This window comes from Sinocyclocheilus rhinocerous, unplaced genomic scaffold (genome assembly GCF_001515625.1).
Source record: "Sinocyclocheilus rhinocerous isolate Xijiao unplaced genomic scaffold, SAMN03320098_v1.1 scaffold1041, whole genome shotgun sequence".
Taxonomy (NCBI): domain Eukaryota; kingdom Metazoa; phylum Chordata; class Actinopteri; order Cypriniformes; family Cyprinidae; genus Sinocyclocheilus; species Sinocyclocheilus rhinocerous.
In genome coordinates, this window is record NW_015637595.1 from 121,691 (window position 1) to 133,579 (window position 11,889).

At 38.9% G+C, this 11,889-nt stretch overlaps 1 protein-coding gene across 1 annotated transcript in view; it reads left to right on the top strand.

The window, feature by feature from the left end:
* Nucleotides 1-5,950, top strand: part of asmt (acetylserotonin O-methyltransferase) — a 17,131-nt gene extending 11,181 nt beyond the window's left edge. The window contains exon 8 of the mRNA XM_016564324.1: nucleotides 5,505-5,950. Within this exon, the coding sequence (XP_016419810.1) occupies nucleotides 5,505-5,716 (212 nt within the window). The 3' untranslated portion in view covers nucleotides 5,717-5,950. The remainder of the gene's footprint in view (nucleotides 1-5,504) is intronic.
* Nucleotides 5,951-11,889: the final 5,939 nt, after the last annotated feature.

Here is an 11,889-nt window from a genome sequence, read left to right on the forward strand (position 1 = left end):
ACACACACACACTCACTCACTCACTCACTCACACACACACACACACACAATCATAATCCTAAAAGAGAATTTTATCAGAAGAGCTCAGAGGGGCCATTTAATCCAATAAATCATTGCAAATGATGTAACTTTCTCAAATGACTGACATACAGTACTGGTTTGACATAAATTAAGATTTTTATTGTTTCTGAAAGAAGTCTCTTCTGCTCAGCAGTGCTGCATTTATTAAAATATAAAATATAAAAATACAGTAAAAATTGTGAAATATTATTAGAATGTAAAACAGCTGTTTTCTATGTGAATATCTGTTAAACTGTAATGTATTTCTGTGATGCGCAGCTGTATTTTCAGCATCATTACTCCAGTCTTCAGTGTCACATGATCTTCAGAAATCATTCTAATATGCTGATTTGCTGCTCGAGAAACATTTCTGATTATTATCGATGTTGAACACAGTCGTGCTTCACAATATTTATGTGGAAACCGTGATACAGTTTTTCAGGATTCACAGATGAACAGAAAGTTCAAAAGTACAACATTTATTTGAAATAGAAATCTTTTGTAACATTATAAATGTCTTTACTGTCACTTTTGATCAGTTTAATGCAGCTTTGATGAATAAAAGCAATAGTTTCTTTAGAACAAAAATATATAAAAAGTCTAATTAAAAAAGTAATAAAATAATAAAAAGTCTTATAATTGTTTACTTAATAATTCAGTTACTTAATTTGCAAAGCATCATGGGATGAGTAGTTCATTGGCTCATTAATAATGTGAAGGACACAGTCATGCATGTTTATTTTCTTTTTATTGCATTAAATCATTAGTCACATTGTGATTCATCTGTAGCTGTTAGTTTAGCTCAGATCAGAACTGAATATACTGAAGAAATTCTGTGAAAGAAATGAACAGCAGAAATGCGTCTAGAGCAAAGGCTGCTGGGAAAGTGTCTGTTCACTGTTATACACACCTGTTCAGCTGCTGAGAAGGTGTGAGAGGCTAAAGCACAGTGTGTGTGTGTGTGAGTGTGTGAGAGTGAGAGTGTGTGTGTGTGTGTGTGTGTGTGTGAATGTCTGAAGGGCTGCTGCTTCTTGACTCTATAAAAAAGACGAGCGAATGTCAACTAAACACTCGTCACAAACTCGGGCCTGTGAGCGTCTCGTCCAGCTAAACAACAGCACAAACCGCCAGAAGCTCATTATATAATTCATCCGCTCACAACAATAGGAGGCTGTCTTTCACCTCAAATTCACCCTCTTAAAGGGACAGTTCACTCGAACGTGTGCTGTCACTGACTGAAATAATGACAGAATTTAGATTTTCTGCTGAATTATTCTGTTTAATCACACATTCAGCCTGTTAAATATGAAACAAGCCAACAGAAGTGATCATATATGATACATGATAATGCTGCATCGCTTGGTTTATGAATGAACAGATTGTATCATCTGTGGATGAAAGTTCATGAAGGATTTGTGTGTATGTGTGTGTACCTACTTAACCATATAGAAATGAGTTAAACCTGACAAAATCTCCTTTTTACCATTCGCAAAAATGGTACGAAAAATAAATAAATAAATTCATTCATTAATTTAAACATCTAAATATTTTAGGAGTTTATTTCTGCCACAGGAAATAAAATAAAGAAAAAGAAAAAGAACGTCTCGGTTACGTACGTAACCCTGGTTCCCTGATGGAGGGAACGGAGACGTTATGTCGTGACGACCTAGGTGGTTCACTTCGGAGCCCCAATCCTCTCTGACTTTAAGAGAAAACGCCAATGAAATTTGGCTAGTGGATTTTGCATACCTGAGCCTCTCCCCGTGCATACGGGTATAAATAGGCGACAGGTGCATCCACTCTTCAGGTTTTATGCTGAGGAGCTGAGAACTTGTCCCTGGCAACCAGCGATGGTTCGAGGTTGTGGCATGGGGACATACGTCTCCGCTCCCTCCATCAGGGAACGAGGGTTACGTACATAACCGAGACGTTCCCTATCTGTCGGTCACTACGAGTTATGTCGTGATCGACATTATGGGGCCCGGGAAAGCACCACAACCTGAACCCCGTCACAACCTCATGATCCGCCACTTACCTGTTACCCAACACACGGGAAGAAACCAGCTTAACATGGAGACTAAAATCTCGTGAAGGTGTTCGGTGTCGCCCAGCCCACAGCTCTACAGATATCTGTGCCGTGCGCCAGCACATAGGAGGAGGCAACACTCCGTGTGGAGTGAGCCCTCACCCCCAGGGGCACGACTCGCCTTGGGATTGGTACGCCAAGGGGATGGCATCCACTATCCAGTGGGCCAACCTCTGCTTGGAGACATCCTTCCCTTTCTGCTGACCTCTGTAGCAGACAAAGAGCTGCTCAGAGCTTTTGAAGCTCCGGGTGTGGTCCACGTATAAGCTCAACTCTCTTACGGGAAACAACAACACCAAGGCTGGATCTGCCTCCTCCACGGGCAGTGCTTGCAGGTTCACCACCTGATCTCGAAAGGGCGTGGTGGGAACCTTGGGCACGTATCCAGGCCGGGGTCTCAGGACAACGGCCGGCCCGAACACAAGGCACTCTTCGCTCACCGAAAATGCTTGGAGGTCCCCGACCCTCTTGATGGAAGTGAGCACGGTCAGGAGTGCTGTCTTAGCAGACAGGAACTTAAGCTCAACTGAGTCCAGCGGCTCAAAGGGATCCCTCTGAAGGCCAGCCAGGACAGTAGAGAGATCCCAGGAGGACGCCAGGAGTGACCTATGAGGGTTTAACCTTCTGGCACCCCTCAGGAACCTGACGATGAGATCGTGCTTTCCCAGGGACAGCCATAAATGGAGGACCCTGTACTGCCATGCCCGACCCTCGACCGCAAACCGTAGAAACGGCCTGTGTCGAGGAAGAATCAAGACATGAAAGTAAGCATCCTTCAGGTCGACCACTGCAAACCAATCCTGGGGCTGGATGCATCTGATGATGCGATTCTGCGTCAACATCTTGAACAGAAGCTTGTGAAGGGCCCGATTCAAGACTCGCAGATCCAGGATTGGCCAAAGGCCACCGCCTTTCTTGGGCACGATGAAGTAAGGGCTGTAAAACCCTGACTTCACCCCGGCTGGAGGGACAGGCTCGATTGCATCATTCACCAGTAGGACAGCAATCTCGTTGCGCAGGACAGGGGCATCTCGGGCTGCCGCAGAAGTCTCGAGAATGCCGCTGAACCTGGGAGGTTGCCTGGCGAACTGAATTGTGTAACCGAGTCGAACTGTCCGAATAAGCCAGCGGGACGGGTTGGGCAGCGCAAGCCACGCCTCCAAACTCCGTACGAGTGGCACCAAAAAGACAATCGATGCACCCGCGGTGGTGGAGCGGTGGGAAGTCATGCTGGATGGCACAGAAGGCATCGCGTCCTGGCTCATCACAGCAGGACTCCCCGTGTCCCCGGAGAGACTGGCCAGAGATGCGTGGAGAGGCAACACGTTCCAAAGCTCTGATCTCTTGGGCGCTGGTGATAGGGGGCATCGTGGGCGAGAGTGAGGATGCAGCGCGTCGCTCACTGTCAGCCCACATGCCTGATAGCCCGGAGGAAAAGGAAACGGCTCTTTTTTCCAGAATGTGAGTCTGTTGGACCACCGGCAGAAAAGAAAAAACACAAAACACAGGATTCTCCGCCTGGCCCTCCTCCAGGGGAAGGAATGGCGTTGTCCTTGCCATCTCCTGAGAAAGAGCAGCTTCCCACATCTCCGGGTTGCCCATGTCAGGGCCGCTTCGTCGTCTTTCTAGAGGACTTGGGGGCCGGCTGCGACACAGGGAGCGCTGCGGTCCTGCGAGAGGCTCGACGTGCCGGCCTTGGCTCTGTCTCAGCACACGGCGGAGGCGCTCTGGAGGACACAGGGGGGCTCCCTCGGCGACGGGCAGACTGAGGCGGGGCCTGTGATGGAACGGTAACAGACGGAGGATCACGTCGGGGCAGGATGTGCTGGATCGCCTCAGTCTGTTTCTGTACTGCCGAGAACTGCTGGGCAAAGTCCTCGACAGTGTTGCCGAACTGGCCGACCTGCGAGATGGGAGCATCAAGAAAACAAAATTTTGTCAACGTCTCTCATCTCAGCAAGGTTGAGCCAGAGATGGCGCTCTTGAGCCACTAACGTGGACATCACCTTCCCGAAGGAACACGCCGTAACTGTCGTCGGCCGGAGGGCGAAGTCAGTCGCCAAGTGCAGCTCCTGCATCAACCCCGGGTCGGTACTACCCTCGTGCATTTGTTTTAGTGCCTTGGCTTGGTGGACCTGCAGGATAGCCATGGCATGCAGGGCAGAGCGGCTTGGCCCACAGCACTGTAAGCTTTGGATGGGAGACAGCTTACAGACTTTGGACGGGAGATGAGGGAGATTCCTCCAAGTGGCGGCGTTTTGCGGGCACAGGTGCACCGCAACCGCTCTCTCCACCTGGGGAATGTCAACGTACCCCCTCGCCGCCCTGCCGTTGAGGGTAGTGAGGACGGAGGAGGCAGATTAGCGGCTTCTTGCCAAAAAAGGGGCCGTCCACGACTTCGTCAGCTCCTCATGCACCTCCGGAAAAAAAGGCACCGGTGCAGGACGAGAAACCAATCATCCAGCCGCGAGGGCTCGGGACGGGGTGGTGTGTTCACAACACCCGAGGGGGGCAGCCCTGCTGAATCTTCATCCTCGGAGGACAATAGCCCATCCCCCAAAGCTGCGATCGACATCCGATCCTCCGGCGGCGCACCGAATGAAATGCTGGGACCGTCACGAACCGGGCCAGCAGAATCACTCAGGAGCTGCACAGGACATTCGCTGCGGGAGGAGTGAGATGTCCGCGGTCTCGCAATGAACGCATGAGTCATCCACAAACGCAGCTTCAACGTGTTGGATGCCTTAGACACTAAAGACAACGATCGTGTCCGTCAACAGAGGACAGGTAACGACTGCAACAAAGAGAACACGGACAGAACGGCATCTTTAAAAAGATGTGAACCGACCGTGATTTGCTCTTTTAGAGAAACTGCTCTTTCAGTTGAAGTGCCCAGGGGAATCACTGATGGCAGGAACACCGCTGTTTGCACCGTAACGCCAACCAGGAGCAGCTTTTTCCAGTCAGATGAGTAAAGGGCTTTGTGGAGATCAAGCACTATCATCCACTCGGCTCCGAAGCAAAAAGCTGAAGAGTGGATGCACCTGTCTCCTATTTATACCCGTATGCAAGGGGAGTGGCTCAGGTATGCAAAAATTTAATTTGGGTTTTCTCTTAAAGTCAGAGAGGATTGGGGCTCCCAAGTGAACCCCCTATGTCGTCCCGACATAACTCGTAGTGACTGACAGATAGGGAACATTTTTTCTCACAATTCTTTGAGATCTAAACTCAGAATTGCAAGAAAAAAGTCAGAATTATGAGATGAAAAAGTATTCTGTGGTGGAAACTGATTTGTGAGATGTAATCTTAAAATTCAGAGAAAAAAAGTGAGTGAGTGTGTGTGTGTGTGTGTGTGCAGGTGGAGGTGTGCTGCTGGTGGAAGCTCTGCTGTATGAGGATAACAGTGGTCCTCTGACGGCGCAGCTCTACTCTCTGAACATGCTGGTGCAGACGGAGGGTCGCGAGCGCAAGGCATCAGATTACAGTCGTCTGCTGAGAGCCGCTGGATTCACACACATCCAGATCCACAACACCTGCAAGATCTACGACGCCATCCTGGCCCGCAAATAAACACCCACCGTGTGTCATGAAGCCATAGACAAGGGCTTTTGTTGTTCAGAAATATTTTTCACATTTTTAATGACACCTCAGTCTGTTTTCAGGCTTTAACTGATGAATTACTTAATTTACCGTGTTTTACCTGTTGTTCAGGCAGGAGATCTTGGATCAAGCTTTTACTCTTCTGATTTACTCCTCAAATCTGCATAAAAATGATATATATTATTTAAAACGTTAAATAAAACAAAGAAGGATTACAAAGAGTACATTTTAAAAGGAAATACTATTTTCACTTTTTCTATACTTCAAAATTTCATGTTTCATTTAATGTGTCACTTGCCATTTCTTTGTAAGTAATTGTGAAATTAACCAGCAATTTCTGAGTGAAAATTATTTCTACACCAATTTATTTTTCCAGCAATATCCTGAACTTTGCAAACTCAATATCTCCTCCTGAATTTACCGCATTTTGAATCTCACGACCTGAAATCCACAAATTGAATAATAAAAACCCAGATTTGAAGGATGTGAATTCATCTAAAAAAAAAAAATGTATTCAGACACCTTCAACATTTCTCACATTATATCACAGTTTATTGGCTGTAGTTTAGAAAACGGTAATAAAATATGAGAAGGACTCAGTAGAAATTCATCTTGATAATATCAGATAACTCTGATAGAAAGGTATGTAATGAATTTGGTTGAATAGCTGTCAGCTGTTACATTTAATACACAATTAGATAAAATCAATTTAGCTCAACTAATTACCAAGCAGTGCTTCATTTAGTTCAGTCTGTGGTGTAAAAAGATCACATTAGCAATTAAATAAAAACACTTCAGCAAAACATGCTCCGCTCAAAGTGTCTGAATCATTTATGATCCGGTAGTCCACTGTATGAAGAATTTTACCAGTTTACTTTATTTTGCTCTCCTCACTTACATAAATGAACTATAGTGTCCTGCACACACTAGTAACAAAATATCAACAATTATATCTGGTCTCTGAATAATATTTGGTTTGACTGTATTTAAAATTAACAGGGAAAAAAAACCCAATAACATCGAATTACACTCTTTTTTTTTTTATAATGTTATTTCCGGTATTTGTTTTACATTTTTATTCATATTTTGAATTCACTTTATTTTTATGTTTTCAGTTGTCATTTTTATTATGTTTTTATAATTTTCTATTTAGGTTTTATTTCATTATTTATTTAATTCCTTGTTAGAAATTTTACGGCTTAAATTAATTTCAGTTATTAAGATTTCAGCAAGGTGCCAAAACACTAACCGCTTATATAATACTTTTTAAAATACCGTAAACTACAATAATTTTTTTTATAATTTATTTATTATATATATATATATATCATAAATTATAAACTATTTTGGGGAGTCACTAATAGCATAGTATTACATGAATTGTTTATAATCATGATTTATTTAGCTTTAACTTGAATTTAGCATCTTAAATACTGAGACCTGCATTTTTATGACCTGAAATCCACTAATTGAATAATAAAAACATGAATTTCACAACCCAAATTTCAAGAAGGTGAATTCATACAAAATATGTTTTAAATATTTAAAATGAACACGGCAAAAAAAACTAAAAAAACAATAACATCACATTTCGCTTTTTTTTTCTTCAAGACCATGAATTTAATGGCTTTTCAATATTCTAATTTAACATTTATTTTGCTTAATCTGAATTTTTTTTTTTTTTACTGAAATATATTTTGAAAAATATTCAAAAATATATTTTTAGTTTGTGTGTTGGATTGTATATTACAATATTAACATAATGTTTAAGGTATTGTTTTAATCATAATTGATGTATGTTGTGTAGTGTGCTGTAACTTATGAACTCAGTTATAAAAAGTGCTTGATATGAATAAATGTGTGAGGAATGTTCTTCCTGCGGGCGGCGTATTAAAAAAGGAAAGCAAACAAGTGTCTTCTGATGAAATAAGAGCCGTCGGTCTGCATCACATGAGAGTCATGATGTGTGTCCGCAGGGAATGAGTCCAGTCCAGACGCTGTTTGTGTCACGCTTTATTATCTGCTGGATTTCATATCATCATATCATACTCTGACGTCCCTCACAGTTCAGAAAGAACTCTTTGTCCGCTCAGAATTCAGTTTTATTAATGACACCGTAACACGGAACTGGAGTTTTCTCAATCTTCTAGCTAAAAACAAATCCCACTAAGTTATGACAACGTTATTTCTGAATGTTTTCTTGATCATGTGAATGTCCAGGGAACGTTCCGTTGTATCATTTTTAAACATTATGAGAATGTTACTTTTGAACGTTCTAAACAAGGAGCAACATTTAAAAACTTAAATTAATTTCAGTTATTAAGATTTCAGCAAGGTGCCAAAACACTAACCGCTTATATAATACTTTTTAAAATACCGTAAACTACAATAATTTTTTTTATAATTTATTATATATATATATATATATATCATAAATTATAGAGTCCAGTCCAGACGCTGTTTGTGTCACGCTTTATTATCTGCTGGATTTCATATCATCATATCATACTCTGACGTCCCTCACAGTTCAGAAAGAACTCTTTGTCCGCTCAGAATTCAGTTTTATTAATGACACCGTAACACGGAACTGGAGTTTTCTCAATCTTCTAGCTAAAAACAAATCCCACTAAGTTATGACAACGTTATTTCTGAATGTTTTCTTGATCATGTGAATGTCCAGGGAACGTTCCGTTGTATCATTTTTAAACATTATGAGAATGTTACTTTTGAACGTTCTAAACAAGGAGCAACATTTAAAAAATGTTACAAGAAACGTTTTTATTTGTTTTTATTTGAGCTTTTTAGTTTACGTTTCGAGAACATTATTAAAGACAACACACATTTATTTTAGTTACTGAAAGAACATTTGTTTGACATATTTTTTTTTAAAACATTTAGCATTAGCTCTTATTTTTATATTTTCAGTTTATTTTTAGTTTAATTTTTAGTACATTTGTTATGTTTGTAACACTTTTTTTTAAAGTTCTATTCAGACTTCATTTATTTTATTCATTGTTTGACTGATATTTTGTGTCAATACTTTGAACCAGGTTTTATTTGTATATTTTTAGTTACAATTTTTTTTTTTTTTAGACAATTTGTTTCGTGTTTTTGTTGTTGTTATTATATGAAAGTGTCTTTCGAACTATACAATTTTACAGTTTGTATACATAGAAATACCAAACTACATAAATTTGCATGAATGTAGTCATTTTCTTAGTTGGCAACATTTCTAATTTTCACTTTTCTAAATTTCACCAAGTTTTTCTTCGAATATTTATATTTGATATTAATTTGGCTTTATTCAAAATAATTACCTATAAAATATTTAATGAAAAAAAATGAAAATAATTATAATATATAGACGTATAAAATGAACAAAATAAATGATGTAATATAAAACTATATAATATTATATAACATATAATATAGAAAACCCCAGATGAGTATCTGATTTGTTTGCACATACAGCATGAAAGTGCTCAATCTCTCTCTGTAAACGTGTCTCTCTGAATCTTCTGAGATCTTCTTCTGTGTCTCTGTGGTTCAGGAGAGACTCTGATAGTGTGCTTTGAGTCCAAAAGTTGATTTAATGCTTGCGCTCTTCTGCTTGAGCTTTGCATAAAGACCCCATGACCCCAAATATCCCCTGCTCTGTTAGCGATGACAGGCTGAAGATTACGCATGACTCCGAGAGAAGCTCACTGCACACTCACTCACTCACTAGTGCACACTGCATACTGACTACTACTGTGTGAAACACCTTTGTTAAATTTACACCGCATGATACATTCAGTGAGTTTATTTCAAATGAATCTGCAGTTGATTTGTTCTTTCTCCTGCATTACATCTTCTCATGTTTATATTGAGAGGAATAGCTAACAAAAATATGCTGTAAGAACATTTAACTAACATTATGAAAACCTTATTTCTGAATGTTTTTTTCCAGTTTTTTTTAATGTATTGACAATGTTTCTTCTTAGTTATGTGAATGTTAGACAAACGTTCCATTTAATCATTTTGTTACAAAAATGTTACATTTGAACGCTCTCTCAACGTTTGAAACACTCGTTTCTTTACGTGTAGAAGATGTTTATTATTGGATTTGTGAATGTTACGGAAAAAAAACAAAAACATTTGATCAACCGTTGTGAAAACTATTACTGAATGTTTTTTTAAAATCTCAAAACATCCGTTTTTAAATTTATTAAGAATCCCATTTGATCATTTTGAAAACATTACGAGAATGTTACATTTGAATGTTCTTTCAACATTAAAAACACTCATTGTTTATATTCAAACATTGTTTTTTCTTGGTTTTACGAACATTAGAGGAACATTTCATTCATTTTAAACCATTATGACAATGTTATTTTTTTATGTTTTTTAAACGTTAGAGGAACGTTCTATTCTGTCATTTTGAGAACGTTACATCTGAATGTTCTCGCTATTTTAAAACACGCAATTTTTGTATATTTCGAATGATGGCAGGAATAATTCGGTCTAGTCTCAGATCTAAAACCTATAAATAAACAATACACTGTTTTAAATGTGTTTTAGTGAAATTGAAATAAATATTGTGCATTAGCATGTACATATTGTGTTCATTTAAATCCTGAAGTTTAATAGACTAAATTATTATTTATTAGTGAGCTTACAGCAGAAATATGCCACATGCCATTGTGCTGTATGAAAATATCATCCATATGTATATTTCATATCACTCTTTGTGAAGTGTAAAATTCATCAGAATTCATTGTTTCAGTGACTGACAGACAGACCTCATATCCTTTAATCATGTGACAACGTTACATCTGAATGTTCTCGCAATTTTAAAACACGCAATTTTTGTATATTTAAAGAACATTTATTATTGGATTTGTGAAAGTTACAGATTTTTGTAAATAATTTTGAATAATTTCGGAATGTTTATTAAATGTTCAAAACATTCAGTTTTTCAAAAAAAAACATTTTTAATTTAATTATTATTATTATTTGGTTATGCGAACTTTAGAGGAACATTCTATTCTATCATTTGGAAAACGTTACGAGGACGTTACATCTGAATGTTCTCTCAACGTATAAGACCCTCTCAACATTACAAGAACATGTATCAAATATTAATAATGTTATCAGAACATTCCATAAGCATTATTTTAGGAACGTTTTCCTTTAATCATGTGACGCTCTGCTCAGATGTTCAGATGTTCAGGATCTCAAGATGCTCTTTGGAACATCTCAAATCACTCAGCTGCAATGCTGAATATTTAATATGGACTTCATTGAATATTCAGTTCATTTTTTGTACAGTATTCATTGGTAAGAGTCAGTACTGGAAACTTTGAATTAAAAGATTAATCTTCTAGTTGGCACAGATATCAACCAATGCTGATCATCTCAATATGGCCAAATGTTAGCTGTTAAAAAAAAAAAAAAGTATATTTAAAGAACATTTATTATTGGATTTGTGAAAGTTACAGATTTTTGTAAATAATTTTGAATAATTTCGGAATGTTTATTAAATGTTCAAAACATTCAGTTTTTCAAAAAAAAACATTTTTAATTTAATTATTATTATTATTTGGTTATGCGAACTTTAGAGGAACATTCTATTCTATCATTTGGAAAACGTTACGAGGACGTTACATCTGAATGTTCTCTCAACGTATAAGACCCTCTCAACATTACAAGAACATGTATCAAATATTAATAATGTTATCAGAACATTCCATAAGCATTATTTTAGGAACGTTTTGTTCTAAGGAGTTTCTCATCAACATCAAATGATCTGAGCTGCTCTTGCATTACATTTATAGCATTTGAGTCTTATTTTATGACAGCTATTCACTCATTTGGGTCTGTTTGTATTTCTTCTAGAGATTCAGTGAGAAAGATCTGAGATGACTTGTGATGGGTGCGGCAGGATTGTCCTCGGGGTTTATTCTGAGTAAGTCACACACTTTAAGTTCTCTGGTATAAATGATTCAGAGTTTCTGTTACCTTGAACTTCCTGATCCACGTGAAGCGGAGGAAACAGAGCAGGTGCGTGTGAATAAATGATTCACTCTGAGCAGAGAAACACAGGTACAGTAGATGACGAGCTCTATTCATTCATCAGAAGAGCCACAACATAATTAGATCAC